The sequence below is a fragment of the Triturus cristatus genome, chromosome 8 (assembly GCF_964204655.1).
Source record: "Triturus cristatus chromosome 8, aTriCri1.1, whole genome shotgun sequence".
NCBI lineage: Eukaryota > Metazoa > Chordata > Amphibia > Caudata > Salamandridae > Triturus > Triturus cristatus.
Window position 1 is genome coordinate 1552330635 of NC_140591.1, and position 22209 is coordinate 1552352843.

Genomic DNA, 22209 nt, shown 5'->3' on the forward strand with positions numbered 1-22209 from the left:
ATAAAAAGCTCATCAACGATCGCTCGGGACTGCTGGCCGCCCTCCGTGAGGCATGGGTCGCTGATGGATTGGAGCTGGACGACGAGGATTGGGTATCTGCGGTGGCCTCCCCGAAAGAGGTGGCCATACCGGCCCGCCTTAGTTTCGTCCAGCTCAAAATACTCCACAGGGTTTACGTTACGGGACCGGGCCTGATGCGTATGGGATACGCGGTGGATGGGATGTGTAAGCGTGGGTGTGGCATGTTAGGGACCTTCCTCCACATTTTGTGGGAATGTCCGGAGGTGACTCGATTCTGGCGTGGTGTGCATGAGGTGTTGCAAGCGGTCACGCATGTTGCGCTGCTCCCCGAGGCTAGGAGGTGTCTGCTGAATGTGTGGGAGCCGGCTGATTATACGGTGACGCAAACGTGGTGGGTGACATTGGGATATATGGTGGGCAAGCGTGACATTGCACAATTGTGGGGCTCCCAGAGGTCACCCACGATTTCGGTATGGAAGGAAAATATGGATTGGTGTATGTTCCGAGAAAAGGTTGTGTATGTGGCGAGAGGTAAGCCTGGGAAATGGGTAAAGGTGTGGGGCCCCTGGAACTCCTATCGCGGCGGGATCTGTACCCCGCCACTGACGCCCGACTTGGCGGCGGCCCTGTCTCCCTAGTCTGCACATTCTCTTGATTCTGTGTTACCGTAACCACTTTGTTTCTGCCCCTGCCCTTCCCCCCCTCTTATTCTTGTAGGTTGGTAGAGCCCTCCCGAGGGGAGCACATACTGTTGCCTAGATTTTTGCCGCCTTGTGGGTTTGTTTCTTGTTTTTCATTTAAAATGAAACCGCCATTTGGGATGTTTGGGTAATGTGGCCGCAAATGATATTTTTGATCTGTGGGACTTTTTACTGCTTGCTGCTTGTGTTTATGAATATGTTTCATGGTCTCACTGTCTACTAGCGGCCGGCCTGAAGGTTGTAGGCCCATACTTGTATATCTATTGAACTCTGTAATAAAGGTTTCCAAAAAAAAAAAAAAAAAAAAAATACTGTTCCTTTAACTTTATCGTATCTCGAGTACTAGTTAATGATCAACCAATACAACTGGACCAAACAAAGTTAAGAAAAGCTTCAGTGCGCCAGCTCAATTCACCCTCACCGGCTTGCACTGTGTATTTCAATTCCATTTATGTAGGTGGCTCACTATATTTCCTTCAAATGTAAAAAAGCTTAATCTGTTTTGTGTCTAAATTGCTTTGCTATAACATGCAAACAGTAAATACTTCAAATCCCTGGCTACACTACTTTCTTACTAAATCTCGAAGGATAAAACAAATTGGAGTGTTTGGTACAAATACTCAGGCATTAGATCTGTTTCGGTTTTAAATAAAATATTTCAATAGACATTTTGAATCCGATTTCTTCTTAATCTTAAGAGCACTAAATAAGACAAATATGTGATGTTATAAAACGGTGCCTCGATAGTTCAATCTACGATCTTATGAAACAATAGTGGAAGGAGGTTAGTAGGTGAGCACAAGGGGACCATGGATCAAACAGTCTAATCACATGCCAGATAAATCTGTACAGTTGCGCAAACAAGGTAATGTTGGTGGAGATATTCACAATTTAAGGAATCTGGACACAGAAGTACTCAAGTTACAGAATTTGTTCTTTTGGGGTCAGGACACAAAATCAGTCAATACGTACTAGTTCCAAAAGCAGTTTTATTTGGGCCAAATCCTGTGTTCGTAGCAGCAGACCCAAACAATCCTGCAGAGGCTGTGGATGTGGCAGCAGGAGTGCCGAACAAGCCAGTAGCACCTGCAGCTGCAGCCACGGGATTCTGAGGGCCCTTGCGGTTCACCAAGTAGTCTTCTAGTCTCAGTTCCTAAGACAAAGAGAAATATTACCTAACATTTTACACAGATGAATATTAGAAGCATCTTCAACAAATCAGTTATAAAGAATTAAAGGGTTCAAATTTGTAAATGTGCTTATTGCATAAACGTCTGAACGCCACCAACAATTCAGCAAGTTGCATTCAACACTAGTGTTCAAATGTCGCTTCTAGGAGTCAATATGGAAACTGCTCAGAAAATTTAAGGCACTTATATCATTGTCAACATATGCAATAGTAAATCAAATTCTTGGTTATCCTGAATGGTTTTCGTTTGAGAATGAAATTAAGTATAGTTGAGAAATTATAGATATTGTTGCGATTAAATAATTTTAGAAAGTCGGAGAAAGCATTTTTTACAGCTATTGGGTCCAACTGTTCAATTACAAAAAACAATAAACAAATTAAAATTAAAGGTATACCAACTTTCAGCATTAAACACTAAACCAAAGTGTAACCTTCAACTGTCAAGCTGAAGTGTTAACCCACTAGGTCTTAAACCTTTGGGGGCAAACCAAATGTGAGTTTCAGTGGCTGTGTGGCATGCTCAAGACTTATTATGACTTGGTTTGCGGTCCGCAAAAGCAGGAGCCGCTATGCAGCCCGTCATAAACACCTATTCAGTCATGGAATGGACACTCATTAGCAATGCCTAGTTAACCTTCCCACACCCGGCAACCCCTTTAGTATTGGGCCTAGTGATTTGGCTACTGAAGTTTAAGCTTGAAGTTAAACACTGGTAGACAAGGTACATTTTCAATGGTTAACACACCACCGGATATGCTTGTCCCACAACTAGCAGTGTTCCAATTCACAGTCCAGCATCCCCTCACCAATTAAAGTACCACCCGAGACGAGACAATCCAGGGCACTTATCTTACTCTGGTCTAGAGGACATACTGGCTTGAACACATATGGTGAACACTTTCCCAGCACCACACTCATTTGGGCACATTAAGAGAAAAGGGTATGCAAACGGTAGGTCAGAAATCTGACATACTATTTCCCAATCAATGAATCCTATAGCCTCTACCATTGCCTTGACACAACGACCAACTGAAGTCCAAATGAAGCGCGAATGAGCTGGAAAAAATCCTGCATACAGTAATAACGTTACATACATGTACAGAATTAAGGCTGACCAAACCATCCATCTGAAAAGGGTATAACTAAGTTCATCACAATGAAAATCTTCCACCTAGAGGGTTTGCCAGGGAGGAGGTAAGAGCAATATAAAAGCCCATGTCTACTATGATAATCTCTGAGACTTCATACATCAACATGCATGTCTACAGCCTATAACAGTGGGAGAATATTTCACCCTTGAATGCCTATATACATGTGCTTTCACAATAAATGTCAGGCCTACTACTTTCATTATAACCTTTCATAATAAACAGAGGAGGTCTGTAGCCTAGCTTGGTGGCATGTCACAATCACCAATTCAGTTCAACTGCACTGAGAATTTGCTTCCGCACCAGGGAAAAGTACAGTTAAAATAAAATAAAAATCTGTGGAAAACTTTTGCTCAGGGGCTTGTGCTTCTCCTGCAGGTTTGTTTCCTTTAAATATTTAGTTTGATTCTCTTAGTAGTACTGCTGAAATTTGTTTCTTCATCACATAAGATAAAGTGACAGCTTTGCTGTCAAGCTAGACCTCCAGGCAAACCAAGCGATTGACAGAGGAGATTTTACCATGATCCAGGAAATTTCACAATGATCCAAAGACACTATGCTAAAATCAGAAAAGGAACCAATGGATAATAAGGCATACGGTCTGTGTGTGCTTAATATTGATAAAATAGTAGATAAGTTACTGGCATTACACCTCACTGCACAGCTAATACAGATCAGTGCAGATTCATATCTCCAGGTCGAAGGATGACACTCAATTCGAACTTCTGAGACACATAATGGAAGAAACTACACACAGCAAAGATAAAATGGATTTGTAGTCGCTGGACACACAAAAAGCCTTTGGCACTATAGCGGCACTACCTGTGCTTGAGGCTATGAATTTTGACCCTACCTTTCTTAAAACTGTTAAACATCTCTATAAAAAAAAACAATAGCAAGGGTAAAGTCCAATGGGGTTACATCTGAAGAATGGGAACTAGAGAGGGGCACGAGACAAGGGTGCCCACAGTCCTCACAACTGATCGCTCTAGTAATAGAGCCTTTAGAAGGTCCGTTTGGATATTCATTAATTGGGCAACAGAAATACACTACCGTAGGTACCTAGTATCGCTGTATGTGGACAACCTATTGATTTATTTAATGAGGCAGACAGAAGCCATGGTTCTTGAGAACATAAGGCCTGCATCTAGTTCAATATGGTCTGAAGTGATGGCTACCAAGAAGGCATCCTTTCCAGGTAATATGATGTAATGAAGCTTTATGAATGGACTTTAATGGAAGAACCATTAACTTAGAAAGTACCACATTCGGTTTCCAAGTAGGAGAAGATATAGTGGGAGTGGACACTCTCCAAATACTTTCTAAGAAATCGTTAGCCACAGGCATTCTGAAGTATGAGGTTTGTATAGGCAGTAATTGCTGCAAAGTGGACTTTAAGGGATGAAAATCATAGGCCAGACATTACTAGATGAAGATAAGGAATCACCAACTCTTCCTAGCATTTAGACGGCTGATGTTTTTCTTTTAAGCGCCAAATACTGAATCTCTTTAATTTGAGTTGGTAAGACGTTTAAGTGGAAGGACGCTTGGTCAATCATAGAATGCCCATACTATTGTGTGCAAATATCAGATGTTCATAATGTAAGAATTCAGGAGTGCAGAGGCTAATTTCAAAGATTCAAGTCTGAGATGAAGAAACTGGCTCTAGAAATTGCACAGGAGATTCTCTGAATGGCAGCACCATGTGTGGTCGCTCAGATAGATGTAGTAGGTCCGTCAACCACCACTGGTGTAGCTACTCTAGTGCCATCGGGATCCTCCTGGCCTTTGAGTGAAACCGCTTGATCAACATATTGGGCATTAGAGAAAAAGACAATGCTTACAAAATATTTTACAAGCAAATTGAAAGAACATTCTTTTTTGACCCTGGATAGCAGGATCTAGAAGCATAATCTGAGCATGTCCTGTTTCCAGCGCTTGTAAACTAATCTAATTTGGGATAACCCCAATTGTCAAAAGAGGTTTAGCTGAACTTTATTGTTGAAAACACACTCCATGCTTTCTTGGAACGCCCAACTAAGCGAGTGGTCTTCTCTATTTTGAGTTACTGGCAAGTGAACACCAGTGCTATTAACCATTTCAAGATAATTTGCGATTCAAGGGAGAGAGAGAGATCTGCAATGAGTCCCTTCTTGCTTGTTAAGATAATACATTGTAGTTGTATTGTCTGATCAAAAGGAGTGTTCACTGCAAAGGAAGAAAAATTCAAAGCCAGACCGACAGCACTCAGTTCCAGCAAGTCCAGTATTCAAGACTCATTTGCCGGTCACGGAGTACTACTTTTGTAGATGTTCGATAAATACACTCTTCACCCCCACCCCAGCCTTTGAGAAAGCTACCTGCTATGGCAAACCAGATTTTATTAGGGAAGAGCTATGTTTAGGGCCTACTGGCACATTCTGGCAAGCTGACAAAGAAAAGAAGTTCAGTTCACTCAGAAAGTGATTGATCAATAAAGATGCCTTTAAATCCGGACTTTAACTTGTCACATTTGCTCAGCGTTCAGAGACTGAGGTCAAATTTCAGCATAAGTCTTCTTAAAATTTGCTGCCTAATATACCCTATAGGTTGGTGTTTACTTTTCTTCCTCTGACTGCAAAGTTAGAGGATTTTGTTAAGTGAACTACCTGACATTTGTGCTGTATACAGTGTGAAATTAACGAATGTAGTAGGATGCCAGGTTTTTTTCTCTAACATACAACATTTTAATAGCTTGCAAATGAACTGTAAAAGTATTTCAAAATAGATTTTAGTAGTTATGAAAGCACATTTTTGTAACGGTGATGAAAAATATTTGAATAGGATGAAAACAAATCATAGCACTTTTCTTAGTGATGTACAAATCAAATATATTTGCTGAAATCCAATTTCCACAGATTATGGTTTATACGCTATAAAGTTTGGTCAGTAAAGCTGACAGTTTGTGGCCGTTTCAATGGAAAATTTGCTTTTTGTAAATGACAGTGCGCCATCACATCATGAGTCAGTAATATATTTATTACAAATTAGTTTTTAAACATGATCTGAGAAACATTCCTCCTCCGGCCCTGATGCAATCCTATTAGAGATCTAAGAGGCAAGTTAGTCAGGGGTCATGTTTATCCTATATGTGGGCAAGATTCTTATTATACATGGAGCAAACGTTTAGTCTATTAAATCAAAAGGAATATGCTACTTACCAGTATGCATCTGTTCTTGGCATGTAGAGCTGCAGGTCTATACACTGTGCATAGATCGCCATCTGGTGTTGGGCCCGGATGTTTGCAGTTTGTTTTTCCTCTTGGAAAGTCTTTGGGAGTCACGAGGTCGGTGACTCCTCCTCTGGTTAGTATTGCGCATGGGCTTCGGCTCCATCCTCAGATTGTTTTTCGCCAGCAGGGAAAGATGGAGCGTAGTAGTAACAGTAAAGAAACCCATGTGTATTGTATCTAAATAAGATCAGACTGGAACGGATACAGGTAGCCGGGTGGGTGTGTATAGATCTGCAGCTCTACATGCCAAGAACAGATGCATACTGGTAAGTAGCATATTCCGTTCGAGGCATATGAGCTGCAGATTATACACTGTGCATAGATTATATAGCAGTACCCAACCCTAGCAGCGACCACCGGCACCCGTTGCAGTAGTTTGAAACAGTGTTTTTAGTACAGCTTGGCCCACACTAGCTTGTTGCTTGGTTTGCACATCTAAACAGTAATGTTTTGTGAAGGTGTGCGGCGTTGACCAGGTCGCTGCTTTGCAGATGTCATCTAGTGGTATGTTCCCTAGGAAAGCCATAGAAGCCCCTATCTTCCTTGTAGAGTGGGCTTTAGGGGGAACCGATAGCGTTAGTTTTGCTTTGTGGTAGCAAATCTGTATGCATTTCACAATCCACCTAGCTAACCCTGATTTTGAAATAGGGTTGCCTTTGTGTGGTGGGAAGAAGGAAACAAATAGCTGTTTGGTTTTTCCGACAGGTTGTGTTCTCTGGATGTAGTAAAGTAAAGCCCTTTTAACATCCAGTGTGTGTAAGGCTCTTTCCGCAACTGTTTGGGGATGCGAGAAAAAGACTGGTAATTCTACCGACTGGTTTAGATGGAATGGAGAAATGACTTTGGGTAGAAATTTGGGATTGGTGCGCAGTACAACCATGTCGTGATGCATCTGAAGAAAAGGTTCCTGTATAGTGAGTGCTTGTATTTCACTAACTCTTCTGAGGGAAGTGATGGCCACTAGAAAAGCTGTTTTCCATGTGAGGAATTGCAGCTCGCACTTATGTAATGGTTCGAAAGGGGGTCCCATTAACCGTGTGAGGACTATATTCAAGTTCCAAACAGGTGAGGGTGGCACTCTGAGTGGAATTACTCTTTTGAGGCCTTCCATAAAGGCTTTGATGGCAGGTACTTTGAAAAGTGAGAGGTGCTGCCTATTTTGTAAATAGGCAGCAATTGCAGCGAGGTGTAACCGAATGGAGGTATATGCTAGGTTACACCTTTGTAAATGGAGTAAATAACATAATGTGCTGTATGGACACATTTAAGGATTTATTGTGGTGTTGTGGCAGTAAACAACAAATCTTTTCCATTTTGCTGCATAGCACGCCCTAGTCGTAGGGCGCCAAGCTTTCCTGATAATGTTCATGCAATCAGGGGGAAGGTTAAGGTATCCAAATTCTAGGACCTCAGGAGCCAGATCGCAAGGTTGAGCTGAGCTGGGTCCGGGTGCCTGATCTCTCCATGGTTCTGGGTTAGCAGGCATGGCGAGAGGCGTAGCTTTTGGTGTGGTACTACTGAGTTCCAGCAGTGTGGTGTACCATGGTTGTCTGGCCCATGTTGGAGCTACTAGGATCAGAGTTAGGGAATGTTGTTGTAGCTTTCGCACCACTATGGAATTAGTGGGAGAGGTGAAAAGCATATGCAAATTTGTTTGACCAGTTCATCCATATCGCATTGCCTTTGGACAATGGGTGTGGATATCTGGCGGCGAAGCTTGGGCATTTTTTGTTTTCGTGGGTGGCGAATAGGTCTATGTGTGGATGCCCCCACTTCTGAAAGAACGGGTGAAGAACCTGTGGGTGAAGTTCTCACTCGTGGATCTGCTGTGTCTGTCTGCTCAGCAGATCTGCCACGGTGTTTTGTACTCGTGGGACATGTTGGGCTAGGAGAAAAATCTTTTGTGGAATTGCCCATCTCCATATGCTCTGTGCTAACAGAGCTGTGGAGTGTGTGTGCCCCCCTGTTTTTGAATGTAGTACATGGCAGTCATGTTGTCTGTGCGAATGAGGACTGCCTTGCCTGAAATCTGCGCCTGGAAGGATTTTAGGGCGAGGAAGATCGCCAGTAACTCCAGATGGTTGATGTGGAGTAACTTCTGTTGCGGCGTCCATGTGCCCTGTGCTGTGAGATGTAACAGATGAGCTCCCCAGCCGGAGAGCGATGCATCTGCTGTTAGAATTATTTGTGGGACCGGGTCCAGGAACGATCGACCTCTGGAAAGGTTTGTGGTGTTCCACCACTGCAGAGAGCGATGGGTGCGACCGTCTACCAACACCAGATCTGTCAGTTGTCCCTGGGCCTGGTTCCACTGACGCGCCAAGCACTCTTGGAGTGGACGCATTTGGAGTCTTGCATGGGGCACTATAAAGATGCAAGAGGCCATCATCCCTATGAGCTATAAACACTCTTGCTGGGAGAGAGTGTTGAGATAGGAATTTTTGACGCAGCGCCTGTATTTTTGCAATCCTGGCAGGATTGGGATAGGCTATGGCTTTTGAGTTGTCTATGGTGGCACCGAGATATTGTTGTGTGTGATGGTACCAGGTGGGATTTTTGATGGTTCACCGTGAAACCTAGCTGGTGAAGTAGTTGGACCGTAGCGGCGGTATGTTGCACACATTGTTGGTAGGACATGGCCTTTATCAGCCAATCGTCCAGATAGGGGAAGACGTGAATGTGCTGTCTTCTGAGGTGTGCAGCCACTACTGCCAGGCACTTGGTGAAAACCCTTGGTGCTGTTACCCCGAACGGGAGCACCTTGAACTGGTAGTGTTGTCCGTCTACCACAAACCTGAGGTACTTTCTGTGAGACTGATGTACTGGGATGTGAAAGTACGCGTCTTTCAAGTCCAGAGTGGTGAGAAAATCGTTTTGGGAAATAAGTGGAAGAACCTGTTGGAGGATTACCATGTGAAAATGGTCTGAATGAATGTAGGTGTTTAGAGGTCTGAGATCTAAGATAGGTCGTAGGGTCTCGTCCATCTTTGGAATTAGAAAGTACAGGGAGTAGACCCCTAAATTTTGTTGATTTATGGGGACCTGCTATATTGCTCCTTTTTGCAGGAGGGAGATCACCTCTTGTGTTAGTAGCGCAGTATGTTCTTGCGACATAGGGCGGTGCCTGGATGGAATGTTGGGAGGTGTAGATGTTAATTCTAGGCAATACCCTGACTGAATAATTTGTGTAACCCATCTGTCTGAGGTGATCGTCTCCCAGACGTGAAGGAAATGTTGTAGTCTGCCTCCGACCGGAGTGGAATGGTCTGGAGGGAGCGGGGCAAAGTCATTGAGCAGGAGGTGTGGCAGAGCGGGCGGTATTTGTTTTGCCTCTGCCCTTATTATTATTGCCTCTGTATCCGCCTCTTTGATAACCCTTCGTGAAGGTAGACTGAGGAGGGGATTTATAGGACGTGGATGCACTGTCCGAGGAGTAGCCTCTGCCCATGCCCCGAAAGGAAGAACGGCGAAAGGAGCGCCTGGGAGTCTGTGTTTGTACGGCTCCCATAGATTTTGCCATGTCTGTATCTTTTTTCATTTTTTCCAGGGCTTCATCTACTTTAGGGCCAAATAGATGATCTTGGTCGAATGGGTGATTTAATATAGAGGCTTGAACCTCTGGTTTAAACCCTGAAACCCTGAGCCAGGCATGGCGATGGAGAACACTGGTGTTTATGGCCCTGGAGGCTGTATCTGCTGCATCTAGGGCACATCGTATCGAGGTATTGGTTATTGTTTTTCCCTCTTGAATAAGTTCATTAGCCCTAGTCTTGTACTTTTCAGGGAGATGGTGCATGATGGTCTCTACCTCATCATAATGCGCCCTGTCGTATCGGGCCAACAGTGCTTGCGTATTAGCAATACGCCATATATTGGCCGCTTGTGACGCAGTGCGCTTCCCTGACGCATCTAGGAGCTTGGACTCTTTGTCAAGAGGGGGCGCCTCGCCTGACGCCTGAGAATTTGAGCGCTTCCTGGCTGTAGATACCACTAGGGAATCTAATGGTGCAGGGCCTTTAATGTAAGAAGGGTCTGTAGGGGCGGCTTTGTATTTCTTCTCTATCCGAGGGTTTAGGACCCTGGCCCTGACTGGGTCTTTAAAAACCTCAGGGGCATGTTTAATTACACCCTTTAACATAGGTAGAATGGCAGTGGACCTATGTGTATCGTCAAAGGTGTCTAGGAGGAAATCCTCCTCCACTTGGTCGGTATGTAGCTCCACCCCGTGGTAGTGTGCCGCCCGTTGTAACAAATGGTGAAAACCTAAGGAATCTTCAGGAGGGGTTGGCCTAGATGGATAGAGGTCATCCTGTGGGACATCTGGTAAGTCCGGATTGGTATAATCATCCCATGGGTCTGGAGATCCAGTAGGGGTGGGATCTTGTGGCACATCTGCTGGATCATAGTAAGGGTCCCCCAAATCGTCTGGGACAGGAGACAAGGTGGGGGAACGATGAAGTGGAGGGGGTGGAGGTGGAGAGGGTGGAGGAGGTGGAGGAGGTGGGGAAGGCACCCTGAAAGGAGAGGTAGCAATGTCCTTTTCTTTGGAGGTGGAGGTGGAGCCGGCTTGTCCAAGTATCTCTTTTTTGAAGACAATGTCAAGTGTCCAGTCTTTGGATCCTTGGTGAGGGTTTTTTGCTAAGGATCCGGTGTGAAAAGCTCCTGTGACACTGGTTGTTCGGTCGGCGCCGAAGGTTTCGGGGGCCGACGGTTTTTTAGGTTTGTCGAAGCCGTGCTTCCTGGGAACCTCCGTCTTTTTGGTCGGTGCCGAAGAAGATCTCGGCACTGGAGTGTCGGTGCAGAGGGTCTTGTGATGTTTGGTCGGCGCCGGAGGAGCAGGTTTCGGCACCGAAGACTTCGGTGCCGGGTTCGGTGTGGAGGTGGAGGTCGATTTTTTCTTCGGTGCCGAAGGGTGTTTCTCGGCACCGGTGGCCGGCTGGCTCGAGCCCGAGCTGCCGGAAGGCTTAATAGGCTTCTTTACCGGGCCCGAAGGTGGGGTGTGAGAAGCAGTGTCCTTGGTCTTGCCTAGGCCCGGAGGCGAAGGTGTGACCGAAGCCTTTTTCGGTATCTGCGTGGGAGGGGGAATTCTACTCACGACCTGCTGCGCCGGGGTGATGTCCTCCACATCTGAGTCGTCGGCCTCGGAAGCGCTGACAAGGTCGTCGTCCTCCTGTTCTATGTCCTGCTGTCCCGGAGCTTCGACGTCGTCCTCGAAGATGTCGACTGGAGCGGAGGTCGAGGAGTGCGCCATGTTGCGTCTAGCCCGTCGATCTCGAATGGTCTTTGTAGGTGAGTAGGGTCTGCTTTCTATGTTCACCCCCACTTTTTGCTTTTGCTTTACTGGTTTTCGACTTAGATGTGGCTGTGGGCCTGCTAATCAGACCCACAGCCCTGCTGTTCTCTCTCTAAATTGACACTATGCACTTTATCATAACCCATTTGGATAGGATCACCTTATTGGCCCCTGTACAGTGTACCTTAGGTACCCAGGGCATAGGTGTACCCTAGGCCTACCAGGGGCTGCAGCATGTATTATGCCACCCCTGGCCTGGCCTTCCATTATGACACAACTGCCTGGTCACTCAGCTGGGGCAAGGTCGTGTAATCACTCCTTGCTTAGGTGTAGTATTCCTATACCTATCTTATATATAGACACATGTGTACCTATCAGCCACTCCTATGGCAGGCCTTAACAATCCTGGAGGCAGAGTGCTTGGTAACATGTGAGATGGTGCTCTAGCATGAGCTGAGCCTGTCTGCAGCTTTCGGAACCATGTCCTTATAGCTGTTCTATGATATAGCCTACCATATACTCTTAAAGTGCCTTATAATCCTCGCGGTTATGGTAACTATGGTTTGGCTTTATCAAAACATCTTGTGTAAGGTGTAACACTTTGGAATACTACCCCCATCCCATTTCTGGGGATGAGGATATTATCCCTCCCTTCTAGAGGGAGAAGACATGTTGTAACCTACTTACCCGGTTAAAGTTAACCAGAGCCCCAGCATCACAAAATGGATGCTGCTGCCACGACACAAGTCTGACCTCCTGCTGCTGGGAGTGACCCCGGCAAGGGAGGCTTGGACAATAGGTTTTCTGCCTTGGGAGGTGCGAGCACCACCCTAGACAGGCCTTAGTGTATTGGGGCAGGGAGGGATGAATGAAACGAGACACTGCCTGGGGCACACAAGGTGTCCCATGCATAGTCCAGTTCAAACCGGTGCTGGGCCACACCAGCCCCAGTCCTGGCACGAAACTGGACAAAGGGAAGGGGGTGTAACCACCCCCCTCCCAGGTCCCACCCATAAGGCGTGACCTAGCAGGCAACCCAGCCCCCCAGATTAGTATAAGAGTGGTAGCTGGGCCCCAGGAGATTAGATTATCCTGAACCTGCAACTTGAACAGAAACTCTGGACAGTCGACATTCGACGAAAGAAGAAGACTGAAGAATCTCCCTTGTGGCCAAGGAGTGGCTACCCTGTGCAAACAGGCACCATCAAGAGACTTGCCCTTTGCTTTGCTGAAGTTCTGCGAGGGACCGACTGCAGAGCCCGACCAGAGCCTTGACTTCCAGACTTCTCCGACCCTGATCCACATCCACAGCCGAGCTGAGATCCGTGGAGGCGACGAGAGACCGGCTACCTGGGAAAAGTGGCGAGTATCTTCCAGCGCAGCTTCTGAGGTACCCTCGAAGTTGTGCACCGGGGATTGAGAAGCCCCAACCCCAAGCACCATCTGCACCGAAGATCAGCCCCCCACACTCTGCGAGTCCTGCGTGGGGCCCTTCTGCATTGTCCTGCTTGCCGCGTCTGTCCGGTTGCTTGCCCGTTGGCTAGCGGCCTCTGACGACACACCTTGAAATCTTCACCGCTGGTTTGGCTCCTCCTGACTGGCTCCCGCTCCTTTGCAAAAGAGAAGCACCCCAGACCTTCCTGGTCTGCACCAGAAGCAAGTCCTCCGTTCTTCGTGGGTTCCGCTTGCCAAGGCTTGGTGAGTCCTAGTTCGACTTCGACGCCGCCGACAGCAAGAGCCTTCGTGGGACAGCTCGCTTCTGGTCCTGGTCGTCCTCGATGCCTCCTGGTACCCGTGGCTGCAGCGACAAACTTCACCCTTCACCTGCAATCTTCACGACATCGCCTGGGTCCTTCCTGGTTCCACGTGGTCACTGGCTAGTGACCTTGACTCTGTCCCTTCTGCTTGCAGGTACCCTTCCTTCTTGATCCCGGCCTTGGGATCCACCGGACACTCTGCACTGACTGCCTGTCAGCAACTTTCCTTCAGGCATCCATAGAAGTCCACGACGAAACCCGACGCAAGTTCACACCTATGCACCCGCAGCCTGTGGGCTAGGTAACTTGGGTACTTCGGTGCTCACAAGGGTAGTGACTATCCTAGGGTCTAGTTTTCGAGTCTCGACTTTCTAGCTTTACCAGAAGTGTCCTAAAACTGCTTATTTCAGAACTGTACTATTTCTATCGACTATACGCATTACGCGTGAGTGTTTCCACTCTGCACCTGAATCCCGTGGGCCTCCCACTTCCTAACTGTTGGTAGTGTAGTGTAGCCCCAGCGATTCCCTAGGCCTAGGCCTATCCTATTTCCGTGACAGTGGTCCTTATACCACTTCTTTAGTATATGGTTTGCGTGGCCCCTAGGGCCTAACTGTATTACTTACCTGTGTGACTTAATGTATGCTTAAATAAGACGGTGTGTTGAGGAGGAGCCTAGCGCGCAACCAAGATGGCCGCGTAGGTGCGAGGCTCCCGAGGACCTCCGCGACCTCCTGAATTAATCCTGCCGATATCCTGTCCTTGTTGAGGGGACTGTGTCGGTGAACCCGAGCTGAGGCGCCGCCCGTTCTTTGGGCTCGAATCGGACCCCGAACACCGGTGGGAGCATCGATTGAAGGTTGCGGCCTTCTCCTCGCCGGCCCCCCGGATTGGAGTAGTGGGGCGACCCGGGGACGAAGTGAATAACAACGGCGAGCGGGGCTGAGCGACTCGCATACCCCGCACTTTCACTTTCGCTTTTGCGCCCTCCTTGCCTCAGGCGGGGTCGGGCTGCGGAGCGGGGTGCGGTGGTGTTGCCTTGTCCAGGTGCCCGGCTGACCCACCGGCGGTGGGTTGACCCGCTGCCCGGTGGTCGCCCCCGTCCCCCCCCCTGACACCCGTGATTTGGTGTGGCGGCCCGTTTGGAGATCTTGGCACGACGGTGTAAGGGCCAGCATGTCCACCAAACAAGATGGCGACCGGGCGAAGATGAAGACAACCCGCCGTGGCACGGCGCACCAGACCAATAGTATGGATCGCTATACGCTCCAGAAGGGTTCTCCGGAGACAGCGCGGTCATCCCTGGTGGGCCCGACGGAGGCACCCGCCCAACCGGTGGATCTGACCCTCCGGGACGTCATGGGCGCCATCGCAGAGATGAAGGCCTCGGTGGACCAGCGTTTCGATACCTTGGCGCAAAAAATTGACTCGGTCCTGGTGGATGTGGGCCTTGTGAGGGCAGACTTGTCAAAAACGAACGACCGAGTTGACTCCCTGGCCCACACCACAACGAGCCTCACGACGGACGTGGTGGCCCTCCAGAAGGAGGTGCGCCGGCTTGGCCATGCGAGCGCCCTGATGGACCGGCGACTGGAGGACTCCGAGGGTCGGGCCCGGAGGAACAATGTTCGCATTATTGGTGTGCCGGAGGGCCGAGAGGCGGAGGCGGCGGATCTCTTCGTGGAAGAATTGATCCTGACCCATCTCCAGCCCCGGGGGCTGAGTAAGCTTTTTGCGGTGGAGCGTGCCCACCGGGTCCCTGGGGGCCGCCCTAAGACCGGTGCCCCGCCGCGGCCTATTATTGCCCGGATTTTTAATTTCCGGGACAGGGACGCCATCCTCCAGACCTCCAGGCAACAGGGACCGGTCAGGCTGGACAACATGGATGTACACTTCTACCCAGACTTTACTCCGGCGGTCCAGAAGCAGCGACAGAGCTTTCTTGGTATTAAACGTCGCCTAAGGGACCTAAACCTCAAGTACTCAATGCTCTTTCCGGCTAAGCTGAGGGTGGAGGTGGATGGCCGTACGCACTTCTTCGACCGGCCCGAGGCGGCTGGGGACTGGTTAGATACTTTGCCTGGAGATCGGGGTGGGGGGGGCGCGGCTGGCGGGGAGGGCCCGCCGGATCAGAATTGAGGGGTGACTGTATAGGCCTTGCTCGGGGTATTACTCCTTTACCATATATCGCCTTCGTATGTTCCCCTCCCATGGAGGTCGGGTGGGGTCTGCTGGGGGCTTCCCTCCTCCTCTGGGGGACTAGTTAGTACTTAGCTATGGGGCGACAGGCACACTGCACTTTGGGGGGGCTGTCTGGGCTCATGCAGGGGTGCAGGGAGGGGGGAGTTCTGTTGGGACCGGGGGGTGGGGGGGGTGTGTTGTTTGTTAACACCGCAAGGCAAACCCGCAACTGTTTTGTTTTTAAGATGCTCGGTGGGGGGCGACCGATTGTTTTGACGTGTCATGGGGGGTAGGGATTTGATTGTGTTGTCATGGAATGTTAACGGCCTGGGGGATAGGATCAAACGTGGTGTGGTCCTGCAGTATTTAAAACGTATTTCACCAGATGTTGTCTTCCTGCAGGAGACGCACCTTATAGGTAACACCTTTCATGCAATGAATCGGCGGGGATATCGTTTGGCGGCCCATTCCGGCTTCACTTCGGGCTCGCGGGGGGTGGGTATTATGGTCAAGAACTCGCTCCCGTTGGAGATTGACGAGGTGCGCCATGATGAGAGGGGACGTTACACTGTTCTGGTGGGACGAATGGAGGGTAGAGTGTTTATCTTTATATCAGTGTACGTCCCGCCTGGGTTACAAGCCACTACATTTGCGGACCTGGGGCGCCTCCTTCTGGACCTTCTGGGTGGCCTGTTGGTGGTTGGAGGGGACTTTAACGCGGTTGCCTCTGGGTCTATGGATCGCCATCCCCCTAGGGACCTCCCCCGGGCACAGGCGTGGCTGCCCGGCTTTTTGGACACGCTGGGCCTGGTGGATTGCTGGCGCTTAAAGCATCCCGCATTGCAACAGTACACCTTCCACTCGGGGGCCCATGGTAGCCTCTCGCGGCTTGATTACATCCTTGTCCCGGCGGCCCATGCAGGGAGGGTGGGGGAGGTGCGCCATTTGGCACGGGGTATCTCAGACCACTCCCCATTGTTGTTGCATTTCGATGTCTTCCCGAGGGGGGATGGCAGGGTGGCCCCGATCAATGCATGGTATTTGCGCGACCCCACCATTCGTGCCGACTTGATCAAATCCTTACAGCGCTATTTCGATGAGAATGTGGGGTCGGTCCCGTCTGCCATCTCCCTGTGGGAGGCTTTCAAGGTGGTTCTTAGAGGGGAGGCCCTCTCCTTCATTTCCAATGCCCGGCGGCGCGAGCGGGAGGAGGTGACCCGGGTTGAGGCCGAGATTGCAGAACTGGAGGGTGACCTGGGGAGCGGGGTAACAGACGCCAAGTTGCATGTTTTGCATTTGAAGCAGGCGGCCTATCGGGCCCTCGTCACGGAGGCGGCCAGGGGCCTCAGTAGAGAGCAGCAGGGGCGATTGTATGATGTGGGTGACAAGGCTGGCAAATTGATTGCGTGGTTGGACAAGAGGGAGAGAGCGAGCCGCGTGGTGCCTTTGATTGAGAGCGTGGATGGTGTGTGCGTCACTGAGCCGGAGGCCATTGTCTCCTGCTTCGCGGATTATTTCCGCGAAGTCTACTCCCCGGTTTCTCCTTGCTCGGAGGAAGATTCCCATGTCTTGCTTCGGGACATCGCACTGCCCTCCCTTACGGTAGAGGACAGGGATTCGCTGGACGCCCCTCCCACCTCGGACGAAATTGCCTCGGCTATTCGCTCGGTTGCATCCGGCAAGGCCATGGGCCCCAATGGTATTCCCATTGAGCTATACAAGTTGCGCCCGGATGTGTTGGCGCCCCACCTGCGCGCGATGTTCCTTGCGGCCCACTCGCAGGGCTCCCTCCCGCCGGACCAGCGTCTGGCTACAATTGTGGTGATCCACAAGGAGGGGAAGCCCCGTGAACGGGTCACATCCTATAGGCCGATTTCGCTCTTGAACGCGGAGCCCAAAATCCTCGCCAAGGTGTTGGCCAACCGGTTGGTTGGCGTGGTGGGCGATTTGGTCCACCAAGACCAATCGGGCTTTATACCACACCGCAACACGGCGCTTAATCTGCGGCGCTTGCACGGGGTGCTCGCGCGTGTCCCATTTGTGCGGGAGCCGGCCATCTTGGCGTCCTTGGACGCCACCATGGCGTTTGATACGCTCGAATGGCCATATATTTGGGCGATGCTGGCGAGGTTTGGGTTCGGCCCGGGTTTCGTCAGCTGGGTCAAATTGCTATATTCGGGCCCGATGGCGCAGGTGGTGGTGAATGGGCGAGTATCTGCCCCATTCGCGCTGGGGCGGGGCACGCGACAGGGTTGTCCCCTGTCGCCTCTCCTGTTCGCCCTGGCCATGGAGCCCCTGGCGGAGTGGCTGCGGTGGCACCCTTCTATCCGTGGTCTCCGCTGGACCCCCGAGCATGAGGACCGCGTGTCTCTCTATGCTGACGATATCCTTCTGTATCTCGCCTCCCCGCGTAAATCACTGATCGTCCTGGTTGATGTTTTGCGCTCCTTTGGTCGCAACTCAGGCCTGGTCATCAACTGGGCGAAATCCTGTGTCTATGTGCTTTCCGGGGAGGCTCCGGCCCTACCACGGGACTGTCCGATCCAGATTGCCTCCCACGGTTTTCGATACCTGGGTATCTATATCACGCTTGACCCGGAGGCCCGCTATGAGCGGAATTTGCTTCCTCCCCTCCAGCGCTTGAGGGAGGACGTGGTGCGCTGGCGGCGTCTGCCGCTCTCGCCGCTCGGCCGAGCGGCCTTATTTAAAATGATGTCCCTGCCGCGCTTCCTCTACGCCCTCCAGAATACCATGGACTTGGTCCCGGCACGCTACTTTCGCGAGGTGGAGGGCCTCCAGCGGCGCCTGTTCTGGGACGGGAGGCCGCGTATTGCTCTGGCTAAATTGACGCTCCCGTGGTACGACGGAGGGGTCGCCCTCCCGGACATCCGACGGTATTACTGGGCCTCCCAACTAGCTGCAATTAATCATGGCCTTTACGGGCCCGCCTTGAACCCGGCATTCGAGATGGACAAGACGCTTCTGCCCGGTGGCGATTATAATCGAGCGCTCTACTCTGGCGCGCCCGACTCCCGTTTGACGGGGCCGACGCGTGTCATGGTGCGTGTCTGGCACGCGGCTAATGCAGCTATGGGGTGGAAGGACCGTTTGACCCGAGCGTCTCCGCTGTATGCATCTGAGAGGTTGGGCTCCCTGTGGACGTCGAAGGGTTTCGAGAAGTGGGACACGATCGGAATCAGCACGGTGGGAGATCTCTGGACGAGGGGGGGATTCAAAACTTTTGAGACGCTGCAGGCGGAGTTTCAGCTGCAGGGCAGTGAGTACTTTCGGTACCTACAGGTCCGCCATGCGCTGGGCTCCGTCTTCCCGGATGTTGCATCCATTCCGGAGTCTTCCCCCCTGGAGGACAGAGTGCTAGATGGCCATGTCCCGGACAGCACGATCTCCCTCATATACAAAAAATTGATTAACGATAGATCGTGTCTGCTGACTAGTCTCCGCGAGGCTTGGGTTGCCGACGGGCTGGAGCTGGACGACGAGGATTGGATTTCCGCGGTGGCCTCTCCGAAAGAGGTGGCCATCCCGGCTCGCCTTCGTTTCGTCCAGCTCAAGATCCTTCACCGGGTCTACGTGACGGGGCCAAGGCTTTTACGTATGGGTTTTGCCGGTGATGGAATGTGTAAGCGTGGCTGTGGTGCGTTGGCGACTTTCATGCATATACTGTGGGAGTGCCCGAAGGTGGAGCGATTCTGGCGTGGTGTGCATGAGGTTCTACGAATGGTTACGCGTGTCACGCTACTGCCTGAAGCGAGGAGATGCTTGCTGAATGTCTGGGAACCAAATGACTACTCGGTCCCGCAGGCGCGGTGGGTGACTCTGGGATACATGATAGCCAAGCGTGATATTGCCCAATTGTGGGGATCCCAGAGGCCCCCTGCGGTGTCGGCCTGGAAAGAGCATATGGATTGGTGTATGTTTCGTGAAAAGGTGGTGTATGTGGCGAGGGGTAAGCCTGGGGCGTGGATGAAACTCTGGGGCCCCTGGAACGCCTACCGCGGGGGTATTTGTGAGCCGCCGCTGCTACCGGCGGCCTCGCCGGCTCCGTCTCCCTAGATGGCGCCCCTCCCTTGGCCGCGGGCGCGCGGTCCCCCAGTCCCTGATCTACTCCCGTCCCCCTCCTCAGAATTTTGATGCTGGTGTGGATCCCCCACTTATGGAGCACGTGTTGTCACTTTGGATCGAGGGCTGCCTTGCGGTTGTGGTTTGTTTATGTTGTTTTGTATTAAGAAAATGGAACCGTACTGTGGGCATGGAGCTTGGAGACCTGCACCATTGATCACTCCTGTTTTTCTACTGTGCACCGCTGGGAAAAAATTTTTTTTGCTGTATGTATGTAATATGCTTTTGATGCTCTAGCGGCCGGCCGGGTGGTTGTAGGCCCATACCTGTAACTTCTATAAACTGCAATAAACGGTTTCAAAAAAAAAAATAAAAAAAAATAAGACGGTGTTGTCCTTACCTCGAGTCTCATAAAGAGTGCTGAGGGTTTGACTAGAATAAATACACTTTATTTTATATATACATCTGTTGTGGTGTCCTTTCATTTGGTATTCAAGGGATTATATGTGGTATCACAGCTGGCTTCACATGCCATTCAGAGTTTAGCCTAAGACTGCTCTTGTCCATGCTACCACTAGGATAGCTGGTCTATAAGGTTGACTTTACAACCAATCACCATAAGGGTTGTTTGGACTGATAAGGTGTACACTAGAACTAGTGACATCATACATCAGGCCAACTTCACAGTCTTTTTTGAGCGAAAAGACTTGCAGGTGGGACAGTCCCGGGCCTCGTGTTCTGGGGAGAGGCAGAGGTTGCACACCTCATGGAGATCGGTGTGGGGAAACTGGGACCCACATCGAGGGCACTTCTTGAAGGGAGTTCTTTCCATCAGCCGAGACCAGAGCCGGAATAGGCCCGAAGGCCGCCGTCGACCACCGGAATCGAAGAAGTGCCGAAGAGAAGATGAGTAAGATGATTTATATCTGAAGAAGCTTGATGAGCGAGGATTTGTGCGTCGATCGGTGAACTGGGAAGTTCGGAACCGGATCGCGAAGTATTACATCCGAGCCCGATGGCGGAAAAAACAATCTAAGGATGGAGCCGAAGCCCATGCGCAATACTAACCAGAGGAGGAGTCACCGACCTCGTGACTCCCAAAGACTTTCCAAGAGGAAAGACAAACTGCAAACATCTGGGCCCAACACCAGATGGCGATCTATGCACAGTGTATAATCTGCAGCTCATATGCCTCGAACACATGTTTTTTGTATAGCAGACGCGCTGAAGTCGCATATTTGAAGGTGCAGTCATATGTAGTAATGAAGAAAAAGGAATCTCTGTAAAAAAAAAATTGTGCCTACGATCACACAATTTGAGTACAGTTTATGGGTCGAGCACATTACAGTTAAGTCAAGTTGACTATTCAGGTCACTAAGCCTGCATGTCTGGTAATATTTTTACGATTATGAGAGACCTAAAGACCGAGCAACTACAGGGGTGGGGGTGTCAGAAGTCACTGTCTGGGAGATGGCTTCCCTGCACCAACATATTATTGCTTGCCACCTCTTCCACTGAAAAATGACATTGATGGCACAACTGCCTCAGCTGGTATGGTTTCATATTAGGAGGGTGAGATCCCTCAGAGAAAAAAACTTTTTCAAAAGGACTGTATCGTTACATGTATTCTTTTTTTTCCTCTATACCTACAGCCCATATCTCCATTTCCAGTTTATGCGCCTCATTTAGTCACCTTCATGATACCCAAAAACAGTTGCCTGAGAATGTTAGATTCAAAATACACTGGCCTTGGGTTTCATGCCAGTTAACCTCAACCAAGAACATCACTGGAGGCGAATTCCATGTGAGTTGCCATTAGCTGCTAATCGGATACATCCGGAACTGCACTGATTAGGACTAGAAACAAGCATCCCTCATTAAGTATTTCAAAAGCGCCATAATTAACTAGCTCAGGAGGCATGCTGCTAAACTTCAGCAGAAGAGATTAGGGTGCACCATCTGGCCTCCGAATTTCATAAGAAGTTCCGGTCTGCACAGTGGTTGGAAATCTAGGCGCTCCGTCATGTGACGATCCGTGAACCACCATTGACGTGGCCATTCCAGAGCAATCAAGTTCATTTTAGCCCTCGAGTAAGGTTGTATGTTATAACTAGTTCCTCACCAACGACTACCGTAAACACTCGGTCTCTTCAACGACCGCGTCTTAACCAAGATTTTTATCACAAATTCCTTTACCACAAATTTTAATGGTAAAGGAATGCATGGTAAATGGAACCCCTCCCACCCCTTAAAAGCTAACCCAACCCCTAAAAACTAACCCAAACCCCTTACAACTACCCCAACCCCTCCCACCCCCTAAAAACTACCCCGAACCCCCCTACAAACTAACCCGAACCCTTTAACTACCCTGAACGCCCCCCAACCCCCGTAAAACTACCCTGAACGCCCCCCAGCCCCTAAAAACTACCCCTAACGACTCTTACCTGTCCTGTTCCTGTGCTACGCGCCACTCTCTCTGCCCATCCCGAACACTAGACCGCCTTCGCCTTAACCACGCACATGGAGTAGTCATTTCGGATGTTTCCCCTTGAGTAAAGCAGTTTGAT

At 49.9% G+C, this 22209-nt stretch overlaps 1 protein-coding gene across 7 annotated transcripts in view; it reads right to left on the bottom strand.

Annotated features, from left to right (window-relative positions):
• The window catches only part of NUP98 (nucleoporin 98 and 96 precursor), a 791668-nt gene that overhangs the window by 622633 nt on the left and 146826 nt on the right, over nt 1–22209 (bottom strand). For all 7 annotated transcript variants that reach the window (XM_085623457.1, XM_085623456.1, XM_085623459.1 and 4 more), the window contains one exon: nt 1695–1875. In XM_085623457.1, the coding sequence (XP_085479583.1) occupies nt 1695–1875 (181 nt within the window). The remainder of the gene's footprint in view (nt 1–1694; nt 1876–22209) is intronic.